The following is a 27623-nucleotide window of genomic DNA, read 5'->3' as shown; positions in this document are numbered from 1 at the left end:
TGCACAAACAAATTAAGCACATTCGGATGTTAGCAACTATATATCACAATATTGTTACTATACATAGCTGTTCGTAAGGTTCCATTTAACTAAACCATCTAGTGATTGCAATGTATAACTATAATACAAAATAAGCAAATGGAGTTGACAAAAAAGAATGCTCACTTGCTCAAAAAGGTTTAAAAAGAAAAATAAAATTAGAAAAGCTACTACAAAATTGAGGATTAGCCCTATTATTCAGGGAACGAGTAAACTATGGGAATTGATCGCCTCTGGGAACGTTCAGAAACCTGCAATCATGTACGAGGCAGTCATCATAGCAATACTCTCCCAACCATCAGATAGCCCTAAGCCTACCGTCACTAAAAATGGTGTTCTTTTCAACAGATTCCCAGTTGCCATCTGAAAAGGTAACCTGAAACAACTACAGAAATGAAGTTCACCTATTTTAGATCACGATTCCTGAATAGTTGCAATATATCCTCACTTAAACAACCTAGCAAACCACCATTGAAGGTTCGTGCATACTTCACATCATGAATAGGATGCTTTGGCAATTTAAGACGCTGAACAACAGTAAAAGATGGCAACTCTTGCAAGACCAATTCACCAGTAAGTTCATCCCCTGATGCAAACAAACACCCATGATTCTCTATGTTCATAATTGTAGACCTTGGTAACCGAATATCATTGACATTGGCACATGTAACACCCAACTTCTGATAACTGTTGCTTCCAGCTCTCTTCAAATGAACATGGGAACCCTGAACCCCTCGCCCAATAAGTGGAGTCAGTAGGGGTTGAGAAGATGCCATCTCATTAGGAAAGTCAATTCTTGGGCGATATGAAGCAATAATGTCATCACTGCTAGGGCAATAAGAAAGAGAAATACACACTCCTTGATAGCCAGTCTCCGAAAGCAAAAATGGCCTACAAAAGAATCAACCAAAAATTTTCAGACAGCATAAAAATTGGAGTAATCAACTACAGAGGAAGTTACCTATATTTTGGCCCTAAAACATTGTTAACCTCAAGGAATCAAGAATTTGATAATGTTATGATAATATACACAGGAAGCATATAACTACATTTCTTAATCAAATGATACAACTTACCTTTCCTCAGAACCACCAAAGCTCCACTGACAAATGCCAACTGAGGATGCTGATAGAATGGCTGTAACACGTGAAGGAGCAATTGAATTGTGTAAAGAGTGTATGGTATGAACTGGGTTGCTTGTCAGCCCGTTCACAGATTCCATAGGCCTTGCAGTTTGGCGCATATCGAAAACCAAAAGTGAGCCATTCTGCATAAAACTTTAAAAGATTAGTTCAATCTACCCAGCTTCATCTGGACAAGAAAACAAGCACATTGTTAAAACCTGCAGCCCAGCATATATTTGATGTGAATTGTTGAGATCCCATGAACACGACCAAGCAGCAGCCTGAAAGTCCAATGTCAGAACTATAAAAATTTAACAATCATAAAGCAAGTATTAAAAGATCCAGTCATCAAAGTCATGATAAAGCTAAGAAAAGGGAATACTATATTGACAATATTAGTAACTTGAAAGGGCTTAAAAAATGGCCTTGACATGTATGAATCAATACATACAAGTAGCAGAAACATGCCTTGAAACAGAAAAAAAAAAATACTAAACACACTAGTTCTTACCCACTGAAGCAAGGATGAGTAGAGTAGGCAATACGATATTTCTAATTGAACTTGCACATTCCAACTCATGAACCATGTGATAAGTTTCAGGGGAGGATTCATCTTTTAAAGAGTTAAACAGGGCTTTATCAAGTTCAGTTATTTCAATCACTGCTTTTACATAGTACGCACTCCCAGAAATATTATTTTTATCTATCAGTTAACACCATCATCTGCATGCAAGCATACTCACACAAAAGTGAGGATCTTATGCATTGCCTAAAAATCTGAAAGCAACTTAAATACCATCAAGTAATTTATATGCTCCAAGCAAGAAGACTTATTCTAATTCACAATTTTAAATGCAAATATATCATTCTTTTCCATAGTTATCACAATATAAGTAAATATGCTCTATTAAGGGGAAGGATAGACAAGAATCAGAAGAGTTCTCAACCTAATCAGCATCTTAAATCAATAAATGAAGTTATAGCTGACAAAAGGAATTTTTACCGGTAGATCATAGGCAAGGATAACATTGTTGCTTTCTGTGCTGCAACAACATGAGTGGTCAAGTCAATTAAGGGAAATTGCGGAATAAGTTGTAGATAAATTTTCAACGCCAAGAATTGTGCCACCTGAGAACTGATAATTTCTTTCCTAAGGAAGCAAAAAGCGCCAAGCTACGACCAAAGGGACAAATGCGCAGATCCCTTACAGCTTTGGTACCATAAGGCAATGAAATGTCTTGTCTCTCATATGGCACTACCAAGCTCATCTGTGAACCCATGTTTAGAAATTCAATAAGAGACATTCTTAGCAGAAAGTCCAGGTAGTGATAATATAGTCACATTCCATGTTGAAGCTCAGAAACTTTACTTTGGTAAGAACATGTGTTCCACCCAACCCTTGCAGTCTTCGTGTCATTAATAAAATTTCACTTGAAGCATCTACATCAAATAGCCGTGCACCATCCACCTTCAGCTCTTTCTGCAAGATTAAAACAATAAAGGTACATGTTACATGGCAAGAAGAAGAAAGAAATTAGCCTGGGGGAGGAACTGGCAAGGAAAGAAGAGAAGAAAAATTCAACCTATCAAAAGTAATCAAATTGAAGTTACGTTATGAAAGAGAATCAACTGCGTATAAAGCAAGATGCCAAATATTATAAACATTCAGTCCATTTTCTAACCACAACAAACAAGATTAAACAGAAATTTTCTAAGAGAAAAAGCAGACTTTAGGTTTGTATTTCCAAAACCATGTTTTCAGATATAATGTTTCTAATATGAAAATCCTTAGAAAAGTGAGTGTGAGAGAGACGTTATTAAACTAATAAGACATAGAAAGAAAGTTAAATGAAGCAAGTTTTATAGAGAACTTTGAGGAAAGCATGGAAAATTTAGAAAGAGCTATATCCAAGTAATGGTAAATGCCATGCATATTTTCACACATAACCATGAAAATCAACTGTGTGCAACTTCAAGAAAACAATTGGGGTTTCATAGCTAAGCTAATAAGTCACACACATTTAAGTGAGTTGTCAAGAAAAAGAGGGATGTAGGAAAGGGGAGAGATTAATACCTGCAAAATGAAAGGTCCTTGCCCATTGAACTCTGAGCCTGGGCTGTGCCCTACAGAAAATGATGAATAATTGAATATTATACCAGAATTAATGAAAAAAAAAAAAAGAGGATGGCGGTCCCTTAAAAAAGGGAAAAAGCACTAACCCTTGTATGTCATATTTAATCGCTTCTATTGAAGAGGAACATAATATAATCTCATGGTTAAAGATTAGAAGATAAAGATATTTAATCATATGAGATTATCTCTTCTCTAAACAAAGGCAGAAAAAGGATTACCAAGAGATTGTACTTGATGGCCTCCCATTGAAGGTGCACGTCCTGATTTCCCACTCTGCACATCCAATAATAGCTCCAAAAAATTTGTTTTCTGCAAAGCCAAAAAGTTCAAGACAACAAACTACTTTGATTATTATTTTAAGAAACAGGTCAACCTGCAAAACATATGAATTATATGCGTCCAGCAACCAAAGATGATTTCAAAATTTTATTTCTAATTCTATCACATGATCTGAAAATCCATTTGCAAAGAAGATTAGAGACTTCAAAATCAATGGTACACCCAATAATATTTCCTCAAACTCCAAACCATACACAACACTTCCTCATAAAGAACATGCATATAACTGACAGCACTAGTTGCTGTAAATGTGAGATAGGATTGCTACATGGCCCGTGAAGCACGCTCAAACTTAAGGACCTAACTGCTATTGCATAACACAGAGCACAAAAGAAAGTGCAGGTGAAGTGGAAAAATCAACATGCAACAAATGAACAGTAACCAAAATGCAACAATTGAGCCACATTAAAGATTTAGTAAAACAGAACTAACATTTACTGTACATGTGCCAAAAATAAGGAGTACTTAATAAACAAATTCAACCAAACATCGTAGTTTTATGAGTATGTATAAAGAAACAACAAAAGCCAATAACATTTATGACTAACATACCTCTTTAAGCTGGTGAAGTTCTTGTTGCAACACAGCTTCTCTCTTTTTCCATTCAACTTCTCTCTTTCGCCATTCAGCCTCTTTATTACTCAAATCAGCACTCTACAAATTTCTTTTTTAGAATAAGATCAAAAAGATTCATAAAATGGAACATGACAAAACAATACCAAGTTAAATGACATCTTTTTCTTTCTTCTTTTTCCAGTAAAAGGTCTTACCTTCTTTTCAAGAGAGATGCACTTAGCTTTAAGAGATCGAATTATCTGCATAAAACAAGGATACACCATTAACAATAGACTTCTGTAATGTTTTTTGAAAAAACTATCCTCGGAAATTTACTATGACCTGTTGTGATTCTCCATCAATAGCAACAACCCGTGATGCAAATAATTTCCTTACATCCTTTAAGGTGCATTTCCTGTTACATTGAGGACACTGAAGAAAAAAAGATGACAGAAACAAGAATGTTAGATAAATATATGACCAGTCCGTAACAATAACATGGTTTGATGATGAAAACTACCTTTCTTGTAGTTCCACGTTGTTGTAACCATTTACAGATGCATGAAAAACCAAATATGTGCCCACAAGGAAGACAACTACGGCCAAAACAATTGGAAGATTGAGCATATTTAGTAGCCAAAATGTAACATAATGTAACATTAAAAAACAACCCACCTTTTATCTTCTATCAGTAGAACACATACAACAATACAATCTTCGATTTCATAAACTAAAATGCAATACAGGTTCAATTGTAATTATTTCGTAGAAAAGCCAAGTCCGATACTATTTTGTTTTCCAAAAAAGTTAAAAGTTTTTATTTTTAATTATTAAAAATTACAAACTAAGGAAGTCATATTTTGGCGCCAACCACGAAAACCGAAACGAATTTCAATTAAAAACCCCAAAGAGGAATAGAGAAATGTACTCACCAGACATGATGGTCACCGATTGTAGTCCAAGCTTCCAAACAGATGGGGCAAAACAACCCATCAATGTCGCCACGATTCCATTCGTTACCTTGAGAATTTTCCCCACTCTCTCCCAAACTCGAACAAATCCTCCCTTCTACTCCTTTCTCTCCGTCCTTGCCGGATACCCTAGGCGACTCCATCACTGGAATGGACTCTTCTTGTTCTTCTTCTTCGGAATCTTCATCGCTTTCTTCAGTTTCTTCGGAATCTTCTTCTGATTCTTGATCTACTACAATGTAGATGTTAGGGTTAGGGTTAGACATTCGGGGATTTTGGATTCAGAATAGTTTTTTTTTTTTTTCCGTTTGCGTAGGGAGTCTTTGGCAGAGAAAGGGAGGCAACTGGAAGAAAAAAGAAAGGGAAAACGTTATCAGCGTGGGTACGAGCCAGTAAGGCTCCATTTATATGGACCGGAAAAATGATATAATAATAAATTTTATTTTAATTATGATTAAAAAATTTTAATAAAAATTTAATGTTGATTTTATTAAAATTATTGTTTAAATTTAATTGAATATGTAGTGAGCTTAATTATGTTGTATTAGAATGCGATAGGATCCAAATAATATCTAAAACTTTATTTGAATGAATTTATTATAATTATGATTTAAAAAAATTATTGTAATTATAATAAAAAAATTTTATATTAATTTAATTTCATTTAAATTGACGTTTAGATTTATCTTAAAAGTGTGACAAATTTAATCGTTCCACTGAAAATGCGGATGATCCAAACGGTACTAAGTCGGCGAGTGAAATTTTGGTAATTTTTAAAATGGGCTATCGGGTCTGAGAGCTTGAACCGACCCGTAAAATTTGACCTCGAGTCCGGATCTAACAACCAAGCCGAACCCGCCCATTTCATTAAGCAACGTTGAAAAACCGCATCTCAATTTCGAAGAGCAGAAAGAAAAAAAAAAATCGAAAATTTCCAAAGTGAAAAATCTAAAGATGGTAATTTTAACAATCCATTTTAAATTCAATTCTTTTTCTCCTTAATTCTACGATCAAAAAATTTTTTTTTTGGATTTTTCAGGTTTGTATAGCTTGCCTATTGCCGCTCTTCCTCGTCCCGATCGTCAACATTTTGCCTCTCCTCTTCGATTTCATCATGGTAAAATTATTTGATTTTAAACTATTATCTTTTTTCCTATTTGATTAATTCACCTCTGTTTTTGATAAATTCCTCTTCTTCTTTTTTCGTTCAGGGTAAAATTTTTAGGCTTTTTGGATGGGAATACCGGATACCGGAGAGGGCACCTCCGGCGTGTCCGTATAAACCGGCTGCAAAAACGGGAAACACTAGCAAAGTGAGTGATTATTAATTGCCAGCTTAAATTGTGAATCTTTGCTCTAAAGTTTGTTTATGCTGATTTATTATAATTACTGGAGGAAATACTGATTGTTGAGGGAGTTAGAGTTGTTAGGGTTTGATTCGCCGCCATTGGAAGATGCCAATTATTTTGTCTAAAATGCTTAGGTGAATACTGGAATCTTTTAAAGCATGGTTTTGGACTTTAAGCAAGTGAAAATTAAAGCAATGGAGGCCAAATGACGTGCATAAGATTGATCCCTTTTTTTTGCAATTGGGTGAAAGAAGTGTTAGGGCTTCCAAATATTTCATTAATGGACCTAGAAGTTCAATGCCTAATCTGGCCATTGCCAGAGGGATATCCTTCAGTGTTACTTATAGCTTTTATTTTGATCAAGGCCCTCGTAAATGGGTGGTTAATGTATCAATCTATTTTAGCAACTGTGCTTGCTATTGAGATGAGGATGGAGCTTTTGTGCTGTAGACAATCACATTATCTAGCTTACAAGTTTAAATTGGCTTGCTTGCTAGCCTGTTACCTTATGGTTTAGCAGTTTGGAGAGACAGGGTTGTAGCGGATATGAGGATGGAAAGGATAGGTGAAAGGAAAATTTATTAATCCCATGATTTGGTCAGAGTGGGAAGGAGATGAGGGTGTAAAGAACTTTTGCTTTTAGTGTAAGGGAGGGGAAGCGATAATCTAACTAATAACTTTGTTATTTTTCTCTTTTGCTTTATTGGATGAAAGCCTGATAAATAGATGACAAATTTGGGAATATAATCTAATTTTGAAAATTGTTTAAACGTTCCATCCTCATCCCCCTCTCTTCCCAAATATCCTAAGTTGAGACAAATCAATTTTGACCCTTGGAACCAGGGTTTTGTAATTGTCAAAGACTTGAACTTTTATAAATAACTTGAAATGAGGACATATTTCTTTGGCTTTTCTAGTTTGTCACTTGCACAGGTTTCTATTTTTCCTTTTGTAATTTGCGAAATCTCGAGTATTCAGGGCTAGGCAGGTTCAAGTCGGGGGAAATTTCTTTTCTAACAGGTCGGAGTCGGGTTTCATAATTAAAAAGTTTGAGCGGGACCAGTCAGGGATCGGGTAGAGTGTATGAAGGTAGGGTCGGAAGCGAGGCAAGCAAAAATTCACCCCAACCCAACCTATTGCCGTCAATAAGACTGATAGCATTAGTTTCGTGGAGTTAGTCTTGTATCATTCTTGCATAGAATATGCTTGTTTGTATTCTTTCCGAGTTTATGTTGTGCGCAGAACATCCTGCGACTGCCAACACTAATCAGTCTTAAGGCTGTATATTTTATAAAGCTGTTGGTCAGAACTCTAAATAATCATATGTTTGCTATCTGGTTGGTGGTGGTTTCTGCTGCTGTCCCGGCTTTGGACTCTCCTAGTTTCTGCACATTCTGGTGTTTAGCTGTACTTTATGTCCTTTGATTTGCTTAAGTTTTCCTGTTGTTTTGACAGGTGGCCCCGGAAACTGAAACTGGTGCAGCTGAGTCTGGGTCGAAACCAGTGGAAGTGACAGATGGCAAGCAGGACTGATGCTGAAGTTTGGAGTGCTTTCCATGGAACGAAAATCAGCCATAAACATAATGATCCTGTTGAAGATAGACTTCCTAAAAGCTGAAAATTTTTTGTTGTTACGATAAGATGCTATGATCATCGAAGCTTTAGTGAAACAAGCATTTGGAAGTTATGAAATCTGTTGTGATCCATGCTAGTCTTGGTTAGAGTAAACCTGAAAAAGAAAGAAATCTTTCCTCTATAATCCTCCTCCAAAGGTAAGTCCAATTGAAGCATCTGTTGTCTGGTCCATTAGCCCAAAAGCCCACATTCCAGCACCATGGCCCTGTCAATGGTCCACTATGACCCATTCTTGACTTTTTTTTCATGACAAGAAAAGAAAAAAATCCGACATTTGACTAACCTACACATAGCAAGTGTCACCGGCCTATTCTTTTTTAATGATAAAAAACTCTGTCGGCAACTTAAGCGTACATTTTCTCTGCAAAAAAAGTTTATTTTAATATGGTATAGAACCCAACTTTTTATTACAATTTTATGAAGCACGTGACTAAGTGCTAGCTTAGGACTATGAGAAAATTGGGTAGAAATTAGATTTTCAAAAACCCCTCAAAATGTAGGAATGAAGAAAGAGACGGTAGTTGAACTGTTTAAGTGGGCATCTAAATAGAATCATGTGACATGTGTTTGACTTTGAACTTAGGAAAAAAATTAGCAAGACCATGTGGGTAGGTTAGCAAAAAAGAAATCTTACGGAGACAGCCTAGATCTTGCTGTAAGAAGAAGGAAATATAGGGGAAAATGCCTCGAAAAAGAGTCAATCTAGTCAAAGAATTTTGTTTAATTCGAAAATCTTCTAGTCTTGAATGGTTTACTTAGCTGCTAGGGTAAACTTCGAAATATAAATATAATTTTTTTATACAGTGAGAATGGATAATTGCAATATTAAAAAACAATTTTTTAAAGATAAGGGATTTTATTTTTTACTCAATGTTATTTTTTATTCAGATCAATTTAAAACAAATTTATTTATATGAATTTTAATAAATTCATAAAAAAAATTATTTTTTCATACTTTTTAAATATATTCAAATTCAAAACATTCAAAAATATTATGCTTGCAAGCTAATATTATGAAAAATTTTGGTTTTGATACTATTCGGTTCATCACTGTAGTACGACTAAATTAGCAACTTACTGCTATGTTGGCTTAACACTATTGATTGGTAAGTTGTAAAAGAAAAATAAAATAAACCAAAAATTTATTCTTTCAATTGTTAAAAAAATAAATATGGCATCAATAAGGATATATAATTATTTGAATTTTATAAGGTTTATTGAAAATTTTGCTCGGTTTTATTCGGGATTTTAAGAGGTTTAAGTGTATAATTTCTTTATTAATGTATAAAAATATTAAAAAACTGTCGCTTATAACATTTTGCAAATTTTCATTTTAAAATTTTTTGTAAATAAATATTTTTTACTATTTAATTTAGTAAACAATAAGTAATTTGATATATTTTAATAGGTTTTTTAAATTTTCCAGATTTTTTTTTTTGGAGTTTTATTTTTTATTGTTTTATGTTTTTCCTTCTTTAAAAAAGAAACCAACACGAATACCAACAAAATTAAAGGGCCTAACTGAATAACAAATATCATTTAATTAGACCTTCAATTAGCCCTAACATACCATTTCAATTGAAAGACGACTTTTATATATAAATATAAATAAAATATATATATAGATGGCTTAATCAAACATTTTCCCTAAAACTTTTAGGACAAAATGGCAATGCGAAGCTTGTGTCGTCTACCCTTTTCTCTGCTTTCCTTTTCATGTTCCATGGCCCAAAGGACACCTTAGTTCACATTAACACAAAAAAAAAAGAAAATGAATAGAAAGAACAAATGACGAATCTCAATGCATCTTCTCAGAAGTTCAATGGGAATCCATGTCCACCCACTGCCTTAAAAGTCTCCTATGTCCCACGCTCACCCACTAAAATTCACAATCTCACATTTCTTTAATTCTCAACTTGCTCCCTTTTTTTTTTTATCCCATCACTATCTCCCCTCCCATTTTCATTCAAAACTCAGTACTTCCAATTACTCTATATATGAATCCCACATTAATATTATTAAATATGATAAAAATATATATAGAGATACTATCCAAGTTTGATATTATATATTAACGTTTTGGAATGAGGGGTAGGTACAATGCATAACCCATCAATCCGCAAACTTCTCAAAGTCGTTGTCTAATATCACTCGGTAGTCCAACAACCCACTTCCCAAATAATAAAATGCGCTGCGAAACACATGTTTAAAATAAAGTTTTAAAGATAATAGGGTGTTATAGTTTATTTTTACATAACTTGAGGAATCATTTACCAATTTAAAAAAAAAAATTTCTATAAGATGGGGATAAATACGTGGGAGATTATCACTAGGTAGAAAGATTGTTATTTTATGACACAAATGACAATTCATTTTGTGCATGTTTTCCTTTCATTTTTGGTTTCCTATAAAGGAGAGGTGTGTTTTAAGCAAGCGGATGATATCCCATCATTTTCAACCGATCTTGGGTCACAAATTCCTTTGTTTTATGGTTCTTTTTTAATTAAAATTTCATATTTTGATGGGACTTTCATTGCTTCCACTTGTTCAATTGGGGTTATTTTAGGCACCCATTTTTGAAATTCAAAAGCCAAAACTGACTTTGATTGGATTATCATAGCTTTGCCACCTTGGCCCTGCCTGACTAGGATATGTTGGCGAGCCAAATTTGAAGAATTACTTTCTTCATTTTTTTTTTCCTGTTATAAAGGAGAAAATTTGAAGAATTTAAAATCTTTATTCGAATTTCAATTTCGTTCTTGCAATATAAGTTATGTATTAGTAACATACTTTCTTATTCATTAGTTATTGTTAAGATGGCTATTTTCTTTAAAAAAAATCATAATTTAAGATAAAAATTTATAAATTATGAGATTTAAATCTAAATTTATTAAATACATATGTTAATGATAATTATATAAATTAATTGAATTAAATTTTAATTTTGTTAAAAAAAATTTGAAAATAATTTATTAAGCAGTATAACTTATTTATGATAAAGATAAAATATATTAATTTATGATTAAATCTTTATTTTATGATAAATATCTCTTACTCTATGCATTAAATATTAAATCAAAATTAATACAATAATAAATCCAAAGCTTAAATTTATTGGTTTATATAATAATTTTAAAAAATATAAAATTCAAATCATATCCCTTATAATAGCTCTTTTTTTATCTTCATACCGCAGCTTTTTTTTTTATATAAAAATATAAATATATAGTAGTGTTGCTTTTGTGGCAAGATAGTAGCGCTGCTTAGATTTTGAACACATAAAAGTGAGCTTATTTGACAGAACGACTTCAAAAGATACAATGATTAAAGAGAAAATTATACTCTATGTGCTTTTGCAAAAAGGGAGACAGATTCATTTAACCTAGCGTCTATTAGTCAATTGGAAACTTTTCTTGTATACCATGGCGATCAAATTTAATTATTAATAAAAAATTGGAATTTAATTGTTTTTTCAAAGTTTGTGATGAACAAATTTGAACTTCATTGAGAACTCCACGTTTAGAAGGCTAAATTATATTTCTAAAGTGACCCTTATTAAACATTAAATTTCATATACTCGTCACAAGTTTTTTTTTTTTTATTTGCGGAAAGAAGAATTAAACAAGAGATTATGCAGTAATTATTGGATCATATCTTCGGATATATTTTATTGCAGGTTTGCTTGACAAAAACATGTAATTTACAGCATATAAATCTACTGTGATCCAAACTCGGTTCTCTAAATACAACTAACTTCAACTTAAATTATGTTAAATTTGACATTTAATTTGTAATATTTGACATTCAATTTTTAGATATATGATAATTTAAAAAAAATTTAAATTCATTAATTTCGTCAATTGCCATTAAAATTTGATGAAATCGCGATGATTCAGGTGACAAATGATCCGTATTTCTTAAAGATGACATATCTTGCGCAAAAAATTTGAATATATATCCTAAACAGCAACATCAAATTTAAGAATGACCCATTATTCAAAGAGGTACCTTAATCATGTTCTAGCCTTGACAACTCTTAAACCGTTAACCTAAATGCCAATTTCAAAACCTGTTCCCGTCAATTGGGTAACTACTATTTTACCCAAATATCTCACTTATTAATGTGGTGGCGGCGGTGGTGGTTGGGGGGAAGGACGGCGTCATTGCACGGTGTCAAATGTGACCTCCATCTCTCTTTTGTGGGCACACAAATTTCATTTCACTTCGTTTGAGTATCATCCCCAATTATAATTGTTGCATTGACGATTACAACAATACATCAAAAGCTGAAAGGATTGGTGGCTTCATGCGTACCGTCTGTTTTGTTCTAATTGTTTGAGACAGGCTTTTTCTTCTTTCACCCTATTCATTCATAGCTTCTCTGTGCATATCTGGTCCAATTTAGCTGGAATTGGATAAATATTTTCAAATTGGACTTATCTTAAGACATTATAAAATAAAAAAAATATTTTTTTATTTAATTTTAATTTAAAAATATCAATATAAACAATATTTTTAAACAAATAATCAAACTTTTTCTAAAAAAAAGTCAAATTTAGACTAATTTTAATAAATGATGAGATTAATTTTGATAAAATTAAAAATAATAATATAAATTATTATAATTATAATTAAAAAATATTATTATAATTATGGTTAAAAAAATTAATAAAAAATTTATACTAAATAAATTTTATTAAAATTAACATTTTAATTTAATTAGTGGTATAATAAATTCAATCACACTATATTAAAACTAAGGTGAAATCTAAACCTAACTTTAGACAAATACCAATGGAAAATCAAAGTTTGAACTAGATCAGATTCCAAGGTCCCTCCCTTCCAAACCAAAAAGTGAGTATCCTTTTTTTCCATCTAATGCATATACTTTTTCAATATTCAAAGTCCATCTAATTCCCACGTTAATTAATCCAAATTATTACTATCCTCCACATTGGTGAATGGTGCCTTATGGCCTCACCTCTCTCCATTAAAAATAGTCACAGGTACAACTCCTTGAATAAATCATTATTGATGAACGAAAATACTACATTATTACTTAACTTTTTTTTTATAAAATGTTAATTAATACTTAATAACACTGATTAAAATAAATTTTTTTAAAAATATATAATTAATACTTTTTTTAAAATTGACAAAAATAGTATATTAAATGAAAAAAATAAAATAATAATTAAATAATCTTTAATAGGTGTTTATATACATATATCAATTAATTGGATTTTTTAAATAATAACCCTTGATTTAAATAATTAAGATTTAATTTATCCTAATTCTATTATAAAAAAATATACCTTTTGTTTTTTTTTGTTTATATTTTTAGATATTTTAAAATTATATTTTTGTAATATTTAATTTTTTAAATTTAAAAATTTTTAAATTCTAAAAATTTTATTAAGTTTTTATATTAAAAATTATAAAAATTTTGAATTTTAATACTAAATATAATAAAATTAAAATTTTATAAAAAGTAATAACATTCAAATAATTTGAGCTAAAAGAATTTTCAACGATGACGTAGAAGTGACATATGACAAAGGTAACTTTTCACGAAACCTCGGTTAAAGTGCAATAGAAAGTCACGTGACCCACAGGGACCATCCAGAACATACAACACGTGATGGCGACTGATGGCCCGTGTGCGGGTGAGTCACGATCGGGTAATTGAAATACTGACCACGGAGTGCTAAAAACAGGTAAAATCAAATATCTCGCCATTTATCGTGATATGGAAGAGTTTTATTCCAAGGTCTCCGTAAATGAATTAAAACATAAGCATTTTTATTTTGTATTTTTGAAGATTTAAGAATGTCCAATGATGTTGGACCGTGTCAGTGCCACACAATACTGTTGGAAAATATAAGGATAAGGTGTCCCAAAATGTTTTTTTTTTGTTTAAAAAAGAAAAAAATTAAATTAAAAAGAGGATAAGGAATGATTGGGGATGGTTTTGCTATAGAAAATGCTCAAATTTGAGAATTACATTTTTTTTTTTACCTTTTATGTATACCCCAATTGTTTGTTTTGAAATTTTGATTAATAAATTTCCTTTTCTAAACAATCCTCAAATTGATATTTGCTTGAACACGTCCAAATCACAAATTTTTTGTTATAAATATTTTATTTTTACGTTTGATTATCATAAATTAAACTTTAATCATTGAAATTAAGATATTATAAATTTTTTATATCGGTCATTTGACCTTTTAATGTGTTAATAATTAGAATTCATTTGGCCATTTTTTTAAAACTTGTCAACACTTTTACTAGTTATATATATATTTTTTAATTAAGATATCTAGGTAATGGCATTCAAGGAAAAAGATGTAAAAAAAAAAATGATTCAATTAGTTATGATTCACTTTTCAATTCTAATTAATCATAAGTGATGATGTTAAGTTGGAGTATTAATCAATTAATATTTAACATTATTATTCCACATGCAAAGTTTTTGGTGCACCCAGAAAATGTAAAAGTCTATGTACATATATATTTACATTTAATGGTTAAAATATACATATTTTTATAATGCTGCGAAGGGTATTTTCAGACTTCATTTAGACTTACACTATGTTTAATAAAAATGAAGGAAAATGGAAAGAAGGAAAAAAAAAAAAGAAAAAAAAAGAAAATTAAAAATTTTTTATTGTGTTTGGTAAAAAAATAATGAGAAAGGAAAAAATTAGAGATAAAATTATAAATAAAACTCTTACTTCAAGTGAAATTTGTGTTTTCATTTTTCTATTTGGAAGGATCCATATTTGGTTTGAGAAAATATTTTTTGTTTTTAATTTTAGAAAAAAAAATTATTTTCTATTTTTTGTTTTTTAAAGAATGTATTTGATAAACGAAAATAAAAGTTATTTTCTAAAAATGTAAAATAAATAAGTAAATAAAATATTCAATGACATTATTGTTAGTGATATCTAATTATAAATATAATATATATTTATTAATTAATAATATTTAAAAGTGTTCAAATATGATAGCTTACAAAATATAAGTAAAAAAAATAATGTAATCATTTATTTTCATAATTGAAATAACTTTTTTTCATATTTCAATTCATTATCATTTTTTCTTTTTAAAAATTTGTTTTCATTTTCAATTATCAAATATGTTTTTACTCATATTTTTTATTTTTCAAAAAAATAAAACCAAGAAAATGCCTCAAATTTCTAAAACTAGATACAATATTTTGAGGAGAAAAAAGAACAAATTCATTCTTTCTCTTTTCATACGAAAAAAATTATAATTCGAGGACGCATAAATAAAGTACAAAAATTGAAAATTGAATTAAAAGTTTAAATGATATATTATGCTTGCAAGCTATACTATTTCGATTTCAATAAAATTCAAGTTCGATTTAATTATTATCAAACTAAAATTGAACAATTTAATTTATTGAGCAAATCAAATTTAAGTATTATAATGTACGATTTGAATAAATTATTAATCTAATCAAATATTTATAATTTGATATATATTTTTATTATTTTATTTAAAATTATTATGAATTTAATCAAGTTTTTATAATTTAATATATTTTTTATTATTTTAATTAAAAATTACTATTTATCATTATATATATCAATTTGAATATAAATAATCGAATTTAAAATCAAATATAATAATAAAATTTAATTTTTATTTGATAAATAAATTTAAATAATTTATTTTTATTTCAAATTAAATTAAAAATTAAAAATTAAAATTTGATTAAATTCGAATGAATTTCTATTAATAAATTTTTATTATAACTCTAAGTCAAACTTTGTACAAATTTTGTTAGTACAATTTGTTTGCTCTTCCTGTTAGATTGTAGTAGTCTTATTAGTACAATTTATTTTGCTCCTACCCAAAAGAAAGAAGCTACAACCGAAGAAGCAAAATTATTGTCACAGGATGTGATAGTGGATCCTGTTTTTGATTTTCAATAATCGACATGGTAATATTGGATACTGGAGTGTGGGAGATTTTGAAAATATTCAACACCAAGCATCAAAGGTCATAAAGAAAGTTAAAAAAAAAAACAAACAATAAAAAAATGAAAAATAGACTGACAAACAACAACTACAAGTGAAGCACAAGCAAAGAATAGGCAAAGCAGCAAAACACTGACTCTCTCTCTCTCTCTCTCTCTCTCTCTTTCTTTTTGGCCAATTCTCTCTCTTTCTGTATCTCTCGGTGCGTCGCCTGCTTTCCGTTTTTCTTCGCATTTCATCTGCCTACACATCACTACTGCTCCTCTGCACTTCTCAACACGACACTGCAACTCATTGAAGCAAAGCAAACAGTAAAACCAAAGCACCCCAAATAAATAAAAGCAAAAATCTTTCACTGTTTCTTTCAGGCTTTGAAGAAGAAGAAGAAAGATATGGGTATTCTACTCGACGACGTAGTGATCGTAAGGCAATCAGAGAATGAAGGAGAGCCTAGTGTTATCACTATTAACTGCCCTGATAAAACTGGTTTAGGCTGTGATTTATGCCGCATCTTGCTCTTTTTTGGTCTTAGCATTGTTAGAGGAGGTATCCCCAAATTTTCTTTTTTCTTTTCTTATACAATGATTACATGTCTTTGAATTTATAAACTTTTTTCTTTACCAAAAATAAGTAGTTTTCAAATTTTTTTTTGGCTATTTGGAAGCCAACCCGTTTTTTGATACGTGTGCTTTATTCATCTTCATTTGAGCTTTTGCTTTGTTTTTGTGAAACAGGCTACGAAGAATTTTTAGGTTTTTGTTTAACTTAAATGAAAAAAATTGGGAATTTTCATCTTTTAAGATATCACTTTTGGGCTGTTTGTAGCAAAATGAACCAAATGATGGGCATTTGACAAGCTATTGGGAGTTTGATATTTTGACTTAATTTTGGTAACATGTTGTATACTTTTATGGTCTTTTTTTTTTTGGGTTTTTTTTTTTTGTGAAGATATATCCACAGATGGGAGATGGTGCTACATAGTGTTTTGGGTGGTTTGTAAGCCAACTACAAGATGGGATACTTCGAGATGGGAATTGTTGAAGAAAAGATTAGTTGGGGTTTGCCCCTCTTGCTCTTCGGCTTCTGGGATTTCTTATTACCGTTCTGAATTGCAGCCTCCGAAGCCTCCTGATGTCTTTCTCCTCAAGCTTTGTTGTTATGATAGAAAAGGCCTTTTACATGGTAAACTTTTTCTTCTTCTTTTGAGAACAACTTAGTGTAGTTTCAATTCCTATGAAGTTTTGGTCTTGATTTGGTTGATTTCTTTTACAAGTCCATCGAGATATATCCTTTTTAAAAATTCTTTTTGGGAATTTTTTTATGGAAAAATTAACATAATATTGAATTTTAGAAATTCAAGATCTTTTCCTTTTCCCTGTTTCTTCAGCTATCAAATAGGGCTTTAAGAAATGGTTTCTGTTTTTGCTTTCCCACTTATGCAATTTCTTCATGGTAGGGTTTTTCTCTGAAGAAATTGATTGCTGAAATGTGGTCTAAACTATATTAGTGAATTAACTTTAGACTTTTTTTTTTCTTGGCAGATGTGACAAAAGTTCTTTGTAGTCTTGAACTCAATATAAAGAAAGTGAAGGTGTCAACAACTCCAGATGGGACGGTGGTGGACCTATTCTTTGTTACAGATACCAGGTTTTGTTTCCTTGATATGATATCTCCAAATAAGATTCTGTGCTTTACTAATCTTTGAAAACTAGTTTTATGTTTCAGCTTATGTTAGCTAAGCTGATGCATCTTGCATCTCCACCTTGAGTTTCCGCAACTCTTTTCTAAAGGAGCAAAATCTTGTGTATATTCTTCTTAATTTTCAAAAAGTAACATCCTTTGTTAACATTGTGATTTTTTTTTTCCAGGGAACTATTACATACAAAAAAGAGGCAGGAGGAGACTTATAAAGCATTGGAAGATGTTATGCAGGCTGCTGTGATTAGCTGTAATATTGAAAAGGTTGGACCTGAAATTACTGCATGTTCTCAGGCATCTCCATTTCTCCCATCGGCAATAACAGAAGATATTTTCCACTTCGAGATGTCCAAGGGAGGACTCCCAAGTGTATCACTAACTTCCAACAATGTTTCTGTCACGATGGACAACTTGCTCAGTCCTGCTCACACGCTTGTTCAGATCGTTTGCCAAGATCATAAAGGTCTTCTGTATGACATAATGAGAACTCTGAAGGATTACAACATTCAGGTAGATAGACTCATTGCTATATAATAAATCAATGTTTTACTGAATTTTTAAGCAAGTGAGATGCTGCTGTTAATCATGGATATTTATCTGATCTTTTATGTCCGGGAAGATTGTTTTTAGGATCATTCTAGCTTGAATTATTTATAATATTATTGTTATGGTGGTTTGGATATATCTATGCTTGTTTGAAAATTCTGATATGTGAAATTCTTGACTGTTCAATGGGTTTTATTCTTCAGTCATTTTCACGTGGCTCCGCATTAGTTATGTTTGTTGCTAAGTGTCCGGCCCAGATGAATTGATGAAACCACTCTTGCTATGCTCATATAGTCAGTATTCAGTATTATGATGTGTTATCTGTCAACCATGATTGACATGATTCCTTTAAAGTTGTGCAAACACCATTTTACTTGTTTAATTTTTGGTTGGGAAGAGAAGCATTCTTAGCCCATGTAACTGAAACTAGTTCCACCAAGTTAATGCCTCAATTTCATAATGTAACTAGATTTCACATGGACGCTTCTATATAAAACAAGGAAGAAAGTGTGAGATTGACTTGTTTATAATGCAAGCTGATGGGAAGAAGATAGTTGATCCTAGCAAGCAAAGTGCATTGTCCTCGCGTCTGCAGATGGAACTGCTCCAACCACTCAGAGTAGCTGTTGTGAGCCGAGGTCCTGATACAGAGCTTCTGGTTGCAAACCCTGTAGAGTTATCAAGCAAGGGCCGACCTCTTGTTTTTTATGACATTACCCTTGCTCTAAAGATGCTTAACACCTGCATCTTCTCGGTACTTCCTCAGCTCTGTGCTGTATAAGCTTCTTTAGGGGTTTTCTATGCCTTCCTTTATTTTGTTTTCCCATGTGAATAAATGCTTTTTTGTTACTTGAAATAGCAGGTCATTGGGATGTTGAACTTAACTGTGCATTAGAGCTGATGTCATGTGGCTGCATGTTTTCATGTTTTCCATATCTAATCTGCAATATATATTTATGCACCAATTTCACAATTTGATAATGGAGTTCCAACTCCTAGTTTGAGTGGGGGATTGTGAGAGTGCAATAATATGCATATGTTTTCTCTTTTACTCCTCTTTGCAGTTGTATAGTTGTAGAATATGGTTGACTTTTACTGATATGTTACCTGTCTGTCCAAACATGAATCCAATGTGTATTATATTGCTTGATCAGAATAAAATACTAATTTATTTCGAGTCTATTAATGTTTCTCAGTTTTTCTTTTGCAAATTGCATGTATAACTTTTTTGAGGTTGCATATATTTCAGGCAGAGATTGGGAGACACATGATTGGAGATCGAGAGTGGGAAGTTTACAGAGTTTTACTAGATGAAGGGGCTAGCTTATCTATTCCAAGACGAAAGGTTGAGGAAGGAGTTTGGAAGCTGTTGATGGGTTGGGAATAACTATAATGACAACATTGTTCCTCCTGGATGGCCAAGGCCCCTGCACATTATACTTTACCCTGCCACGATGTAAATTATGGGTTATATGTCACTAAAATTTCGCATTTCACATTTCCAGCTTCCGTGAGGCTAACCTTGTGATACAGAGACGAGTTGGTAGCGAGGAGATAAAGGCATTGTAAAGCTCATATGGCAATGTATACTTGAAAGTTGTATCAGAGGTAGATATCATGCATATCTTGTTATGTAAGTATCTTTGGTGGGTCAGTTGGGTTATATGAAAGCAATCCGACGAAATATCTGAATCAATTTTTATTTCCCTGTGCGTAAAAATGCAGAACATCATGTTGAAAAGAACATCAATTTCCAGTTTCCGCATATTATCAGTTATGCCATAAGATGGTGCCAAAAGTAGCTTCTGTGCTAACCTTTTGTCCGTAAAACTGGATAGCTTCACCTGCATATTGATGGACAAAATTCTTTGCGATACGGTTACTACTTGCTTGAATGTGAATCTCACCATCAAAGACTGTCAAATACACACGATCCCTAGCAACCGAACCTGGAATTTGGTTCACAGCCGTCTATCTCTTCTGATGATAAAGAGAATCCCTTCTACATTCTTCCAAGCAAGATAAGGGGAAATTGGTTCCTGAATTTGCTTGTTGGAGTTGTCTACGCTGAATAAAGGTTTTCCTATTTAGGTTTTCTTGCCAAGGCATTCAAGAAAGATAGGGAGACGGTGACGGAAATTTAATATTTTGGCTCCAGTCCACTCCATGTCTTCATTTATATTCCCTCTTCTTCGTCTCCAATTAAATTGATTCCATCAGTTTTGTCTCCTCTTCTATAGTGCCAGTGGATGGAAAATTTTAAAATTTTGAAAAAATTTAAAATGAAAACATTTCAAAATGTATCATTTTACAATATTAGTATTTGTTATTATTTTGTTTGGATGAATATTTTTTTAAAAAAAAATTTAGTCTATTGGAGTTTGATGAAGTAAAAAGAAAATTTTATAAAAGAACAATTATGATATTAAAGATAAAAATATATAAAATAAAATACGTAATATGAGTATCATCAAACTTATAAAATTATATAGATATTATTAATAGGATAAAAATAAAAAACATATATTAGAGTTAAATAAAATTATATTTTTTTAATTTTATATTTTATAATGAATTATGTACGGTAAAGATAAAATGTGTAAAAATTTTGATAAACTACCGATTTAAATAGAATTTTAAGAAAAAAATTGAGGTATTTAAATTTTCTTTTGAAATTTTATCTAAATTTTAAAATTCTTTCTTATTTTTACCCAAAAAAATAAATTCATTTGAAACTTTTAAAACTTAATCCCTCCTTCAAATTCATCTTAACACATACTTAATATTGTGAGAACTAGAGATGACGACAACCCTATTTATAATCACGGATATTGAACACAAAACCATGTTTGTTGGGGACTTTGCTCTTGGTATGCAATTCATCCAAGAGATCATGAATGTCTCTTTAGAGTACGGAAAAATATAATGTCACATTGGTAACAGCTGTGGTTTTATCTGTAGCATGTCTATTTCGATCACTTCCATATTGTACAGATTGTCATTTTGCATGTGAAGATATTTTCACCTTGATTTTTTTTTATACCCTCCAGGGATAGGACCAATGGTGCCCCAGATTCCATCTTTAAAAAATTTCATGGTTCAATGATGATGTTGTCTTTTCATATGTTCACCTGTAGTTTGTTGTTATCCAAATAAAAAAAAAGCGTGCTTTCCTGTAGTTGACATAGATGTAATAATTCTTCTAATATCTAACTCTGCTCGAGTTTTGACAGAACTAAGCATTGTGATGAGATTTTCTTTTAAGGTTTCTCTTGTCATTAACCAAACAGATTGTAAACAAAGCTTAGCCATGGAAATGGAAGCACTGACCAAAATAAAGTTCAAAACAATTCTAAATTTAACCAAGCTATTAGAAAACAGGTGCAATTTGAACAAGCAAACAAGGTTTACAGAGGGAGAAAGAGAGAGAAAAGCGCTTAAAAATCTAATGAGCATTTTTGTAAATTACACATTATCTTGTCCTTTCTATATGTTGTAGCAATTTTGACTTCTTATAGCTTCCAGTATATACCCAATTTGTGCAAGATGCCTGAAAGGACTCCATAGAAAACGATTTCTGCAAATATCACATACAAGAGGGTTCCTAGTCTCTCCGAATGCCATACATTTATGAAAACATGTTTTTGGATCCAATAGACCTGAGAGTACATAGGATTTTGTTTTGAGTCATATTTCAAGAAAGTAAGATAAACCAAAGTATTTAATCTTAACAAGATGATGATGTTACTTACAAGGGTGTTGTCGGTTGACTCGTAATACCATCCATTTACAAATGCTGCAAGGATGCCTTGTGCCCCTAGCACAAATATCAGCATGGCGTTCATGCCAATCCATTCCAGGAACAAAAATGGTGTCCTGAAACCCCAAACATCAATCTGTCCATTTATTCACAAGGGAAAACAGAAAAAGAAAGACTTCGATTAGCATTAACATTAACAATATTGACTAGTACTCGAAGAGTTTGTGAAATTGTTTTACCAGGATGTAGAATGCAGAGAATACAATTCCTGCTGCACCGGCTGTGAAACACACATAACTGAAACTGTAAAGCTGCTTGTTGATGGGAATAGCTGCAAATTTGTAGAGAAACAACATGTGTTAAATTCCATCTTGCATGGTCCACAGGCAATTGATTTCAAACATTAATCTGTCATTGGATTCAAATGCTTATTCCATGAGTCTCACCATCTGTAAAATGAAGAATGATGGCTACAATGAGTAAGACTAACGCCATCGAAACCCATTGCTTTAGCCTCTCAGAGTGACCCTACAAAGACCGCTTTCAATTTTCAGTTCCCTCCTTGAGGCTGATAGGAAACTGTAATTCATGATACATTTATATAGCTTCACATATTTCTAACCTTGAAATGAATTAAAACATGCCCATAGTGGATTCCAATAGTGCCGGAGAGGATAGCCAAAATTGAACTAAAAGAGAACAGGAACCAATCAAATCATTGCATATGGATTACTTAGAATGAACTTTTGGTTAATCAACAAACCTTAGCAAGCCTTCTGGTTCAAATGGAGCACGGCACCAGCTTGGGGCATCCTCACGGAAAGGACCAGAACTTGGAGAACTATCAGTGCAGGCCTACAATTTTGTTGAAACAAAGCAAAATTTGATGGCAAGCAGTGATGACTTTGCTAATCTATAGGAAAACGAAGTTAACAAATTGCAGACCACCCTGGCCAGAACTAACCTTTAGGCGTTGCCAGACAGGACTTGAGTAGAGATGATTAATGCCCCAAACCTCTCGATCCACGTAACCAACAGCATTGCAAGCAGGTCCTAGGTGCCCTCTCATACCACATTTGACCTTAAAATTGTAGCAAAAAAATCAATCATTAGTTTTAACCATGATAAACTTAATTTATCTGCATTCTTCATCATTCAAGCTACAATTCAGTACCGTGTATCGTGTTGCTTCATTATGTCCGTGCACCACAAAACTCCAATCTGGGACGTATAGAGAATATGTTGTGACCATGAAAATGACAAAAGCAATGAATCCTCCAATCCTAGATTTTCATTAGATAAAGTTTTCGTAACTTTAGGTGAACCGTGGAAGCAAGGATACTAATTTCGATTGTAGAATTTCTCTTACAACTTTATTAGAGTAAAAATATAGGAGTTGGGGTTGGTTACCATTGCCAGCGGTATGCAGCGTAAATTGATAAATGTCCAGGTTCCAAAACTGTCGGTCTGCGCTTTATGGTGAGAATCTCTATTAAGGCTACAATGAAGTAAACCAATGCTATTCTCTGCTTACACACAAGAGATTCATTATTAGCTCATAGATCAATTTTAGGAACAAATTTTAGACGAATGCATTCGCCATTATTACCTGGAGGATGCCACACCATCGGATTTGTTTCATGTCAACTCCATAGGAAAGATCATTAGGTGCATGGGAGTATCCACCTGCAGATTTCAATTACAATATTCACTAAGCTTTGATTCCTGTCAAAACCAATTATCAGACTAGGCCCATCTACCTTTAAGTTAGCCATGCATATCAATGAAGGCTGATGCTATTTGTGCAATGAAAAGCAGCAGAATAGGTTTTCTTACTTCATTAACAGATCTTATTAAAATTATGCATTGTAAAATTTATCATATTTGCTAGCTTAATTACAATTTAGAAGTCGACTTCATTTTAAATGGCCTTGTCCAAAATAAACTATCAAAGAAATACAAACATAAAAAGATTGGATAAAGTGGTAATAAGCTTCTGTCTTAGCTTCAAATGGTAATGATTGGGAAAAATTTGGGAGTGAAGATTACCTTGCAACAAAATTCCCCAAAATAGAAGCTTTAGTGTTCTCAAGCTTATCTTCTTAACTGCATCCTTGAACATGGGAATTTTCTGCAACAGGAGAGCAAAATATTTATGAGAAGACATGAATTTTAGTTTGAGTCCCAAATAAGTGCCTAATACAATTCTAAGAAAATAAATTGATTTATTTGTAATAATAAATGATGTGCACGCAGATGTATAAATTTTTTGCACTACATTTAGACAAAGCTATTGAGAAATTCAAAAGTTGAATTACGATGTTTATTTTTTGGAAGAAAGATTCAAACTAAATAACTTGAACTGAAAATACATGCATTTTATCATTGATCAAATAGCCAAAATTCTAATTATGAACTTCAATTTTTCATTAAAAGAGTAACTATTTTAAAGTTAAGATACTTGGGTTTTAAATGGATATTAATATGGGTACTAACATTGTGCATGTTATTGGCAACAATGACTTGTGATTTGTTAGTAGAGTCCTATATTTTTAGTTTTAATTATCATAATTCCAATTTTGACAAGTTTAAATGCAAAAAAATATTGTGCATTTTATTATGTCAAAAAAAAAATTGTGGATGTTATAAGTGTCCAATATTCGGTTGGTACTAATCAGATCCTATTTTAATTCCTCTATTCTAAAGGAACCAAGAAACAATTCGAATACAAAGGATACAGATTCTACTTGAGGCCATTCCGTTTTGTTTGCACTCAAGTATTATAGAACCGACAATAGGGCCTTGGACAGAGTTACAAGACCAAACACAAAGGAAGAACATGAAAATACTAACCGGAAAATAACATAACAAAAGGCATCAAATTATGTACCTTGAAAGCCAAAGCTATTGCCACCCCAACAATGAAGAGAAAAAATGGCATCACAAAGTCAGCTAGAGTGCAACCATTCCATGGTGAGTGATCAATCCTCGCATATGCTCCCCCGGCATCATCCACCAATATCATCAGCTACACCAGAATACCAGAAATAAATATTAAATGATCATGTGATTATACGAATTTTTTTTTTTTTTAATTTTAGATTGGAGTCTTAACGCGTGCTCACCACGATGGTAAGTCCTCTAAATGCATCCAAGGTTGCAACCCTCTTGGTCTTTTGCTTTACTAGTGGTTGCTGTTCCAAGTTATGTTCTTCAACCTTCTCTTCTTTCTCGTTGTCAATGTTACCTCCACCTTCTTTTTTCTCCACCTTCCCATCATGCTTATCTTTACATTCTTGATCAGGAACAACTTCTACATGAACTAGCCCTTCTTCCATCTTTCCAGGATCCGCCATAACTGCCTATAGCAAGGTTCCTACTATAGTTTCTGTGATTTCCCAAATGTCAAAGTTAACAGAAATTAAGACAAGCTTGGAGGATGATAGCAATAGTGACTAGTGAGAGCCTAAAAGGAGGCCAAGAGAGACAAATTTATAATCAGAGGGGCCGGCAATCGTTGGCGCCTGAAAAGAACAGTGGGGCCTGAAGAGATACTTCAAAGTGAGAGTGAGACAAATGGATGAAGATTGATTCGGAGTGACCGATCTAAGGACAGGTCATCCCATCATGGCCGTTTAAGACATGAAACAAGTCCCCAGTTTCCATGGTGGCTGGTAACTGTCATAACAGCGTGAGAATTGGGACGGTAAAAAGAACAAAATAATAATAATAGTGTGACTAATAATTAAGGCTTTTTAAATTTTCCCTCATTCTTTGCTACACCATCTCAACTGTCAACTCCCCTGTTTTGTAGTCCTAGCTGTTTCCTCTGGTGTTTGATTGGAATTATCATACTAGGAAAATCTTTTAACCATTGAAGAGGAAAGAAAAGATAGTTGCTTTCTATAATAAATTTTGGCATAGATTCAAGTGAAAGTTTAATGTCGCATTTTAAGGTTGTCTTTGGCTGTTTCGTTTGGTGATCATTGCAAGAGAAAACTATTTTTTTGTAGTTTGATTCAATTTATTCATATAATGTATATAAAGTTTAAATTTCAATTCTTTAACCCATTTTTTTATTTTTAAGTTGTAATTTTCTTATAAAAAATCAATTTATCCATTAAAAAAAAAGATAGTTTCAGGAAATTTTTTTAAATATATTTTGACATATATTCACTCGAAAAATCATAATTGTTGTTGAATAAAAAATTAAAATTTTAATTTATACACTCTCTTATAAGTTTAATATATCATAAATAATAATAAAATTTTAATACGATATCACAATAATTATAATTTTTTTTTTTAATATACGGTGAAGAAATCAAATTCAACCACTCTATCGTTATAAATTATAACATATTGGGCACAAAACATTATGGACATAAATCTTTGCATATGAATATCGAATTCAGGCCTAGGAGTAGGAGTTCAGAATGCAAATTGGCGCTTATATAAGATAATAATGTGGTCTCCATACTCAGGCGACCAAAGTAATATAGTAGGACACAAATCTTTTTTCTTACATATTCTTCATCGTGAACAATCACGACAAATTAATCTTGGTTGGTAGCATTACTTTCAATGAATAGATGACATTTATTTTGTTAAAGTCTTAATTGATTGTGATGATCACTTCCCTACAAAATTGGGGTCCTATATATATAAAGTCGTAACTATTTCTAAATTGGACTGCTGCAGGATTGCACTTTCAAAATTCCATTTTTTTATTGAATGAAACTTATCTATCAATGAATCAGTCCAGTGATAAAATGTTAATTTGATAATCAAAGAGAAAAGAGGTGAATTGTAACCTTTTGAGAGTGCATAACTTATTTTAATTAAACAAATTTTTTTTTTTTGTTCAAATAAGAGCGTTGGTTTTAGACTAAAAAATTAATAAGAAAAAGGCTTATTTTGAGAATTTTGTGCCATTTTTTTTTGGCCAAAGGATTTTATATTTAATTTAACGAATCAAACTTGGTAATACAATACCAAGTGGATATAACAAACTAGATATTTATATTAGGTGTAAGGTCTTTTTCTTGACCTCAAGCCTTATTAAAAAGTGGAGTGATATCAGAGAAAACATACAATGTCAGCCGGCATTAAAATGCTGAGATCAAAACATCAGCCTCCCACTTTTTTTTTTTCTTTTTGCTTATGATCCAAAATAGAGATCAAAATTTAAAAAGATAAAAAAAAAGAAAAAAGATAGAGATCAGGGCTGTCTATTTTATGAATTGTTTAAGTTATGGTTGATACACTTAAATTGCTCAATAAATTTTTTTAATTTTCAAATTGAATTTACTTATAGGTGAAAAAAAAAAAGAAAGAGAGAGGTCAAAGTTTATGACCAATAAGAATACAATTTACTTAATCGAGCTCTGTTTAGATTGGATTTGGGCTAAGATTACACTTGAAATGAGCTTATCATTTTAATGGTAAAAAATAAAAATGACAGGAA

General features: G+C 31.8%; 4 protein-coding genes across 7 annotated transcripts; 2 read left to right on the top strand and 2 right to left on the bottom strand.

Moving 5' to 3' along the window:
- LOC111311812 (Transducin/WD40 repeat-like superfamily protein) lies at positions 1-5537 on the bottom strand. Of its 2 annotated transcripts, XM_022911540.2 has the most exons (13): positions 5124-5537; positions 4712-4787; positions 4534-4623; positions 4407-4451; positions 4189-4290; positions 3516-3606; positions 3238-3287; positions 2533-2643; positions 2292-2431; positions 2167-2206; positions 1382-1444; positions 1116-1306; positions 1-930 (listed from the first exon to the last, which is right to left on the bottom strand). In XM_022911540.2, exons 1-13 carry the CDS (start codon positions 5426-5428, stop codon positions 444-446), a joined length of 1791 nt encoding a protein of 596 aa, XP_022767275.2. In that variant the 5' UTR covers positions 5429-5537; the 3' UTR covers positions 1-443. The 2 variants fall into 2 exon arrangements, with proteins under 2 accessions (XP_022767275.2, XP_022767276.2); XM_022911541.2 differs by lacking the exons at positions 2167-2206; positions 2292-2431; positions 2533-2643.
- Positions 5538-5987: 450 nt separating this feature from the next.
- Positions 5988-8217, top strand: LOC111311021 (uncharacterized). Its single transcript, XM_022910396.2, has 4 exons — positions 5988-6119; positions 6202-6279; positions 6374-6475; positions 7967-8217. Exons 1-4 carry the CDS (start codon positions 6117-6119, stop codon positions 8042-8044), a joined length of 261 nt encoding a protein of 86 aa, XP_022766131.2. The 5' UTR covers positions 5988-6116; the 3' UTR covers positions 8045-8217.
- An 8021-nt stretch (positions 8218-16238) lies between these two features.
- LOC111311811 (ACT domain-containing protein ACR10-like) lies at positions 16239-20739 on the top strand. 3 transcript variants are annotated; one of them, XM_089760250.1, is made up of 7 exons: positions 16239-16698; positions 17101-17334; positions 17694-17799; positions 18021-18360; positions 18866-19150; positions 19646-20004; positions 20122-20739. In XM_089760250.1, the coding sequence occupies exons 1-6, from the start codon at positions 16545-16547 to the stop codon at positions 19781-19783; spliced, it is 1257 nt and encodes a 418-aa protein (XP_089616376.1). In that variant the 5' UTR covers positions 16239-16544; the 3' UTR covers positions 19784-20004; positions 20122-20739. The 3 variants fall into 3 exon arrangements, with proteins under 3 accessions (XP_089616376.1, XP_089616373.1, XP_089616379.1); XM_089760247.1 differs by having other exon boundaries at positions 19646-20029; XM_089760253.1 differs by lacking the exons at positions 18866-19150; positions 20122-20739 and having other exon boundaries at positions 16399-16698; positions 19646-19919.
- Positions 20740-21590: 851 nt separating this feature from the next.
- LOC111311020 (uncharacterized) lies at positions 21591-25774 on the bottom strand. The gene is made up of 12 exons (XM_089759086.1): positions 25282-25774; positions 25047-25184; positions 24206-24287; positions 23766-23842; positions 23567-23682; positions 23331-23439; positions 23121-23237; positions 22920-23011; positions 22779-22845; positions 22603-22684; positions 22396-22487; positions 21591-22292 (listed from the first exon to the last, which is right to left on the bottom strand). The coding sequence occupies exons 1-12, from the start codon at positions 25510-25512 to the stop codon at positions 21909-21911; spliced, it is 1587 nt and encodes a 528-aa protein (XP_089615212.1). The 5' UTR covers positions 25513-25774; the 3' UTR covers positions 21591-21908.
- Between the last annotated feature and the right edge of the window lie 1849 nt (positions 25775-27623).

This window comes from Durio zibethinus, chromosome 1 (assembly GCF_047325235.1).
Source record: "Durio zibethinus cultivar Kanyao isolate XHJ-2024 chromosome 1, ASM4732523v1, whole genome shotgun sequence".
NCBI lineage: Eukaryota > Viridiplantae > Streptophyta > Magnoliopsida > Malvales > Malvaceae > Durio > Durio zibethinus.
This window is presented reverse-complemented; position numbering and strand designations above follow the sequence as displayed.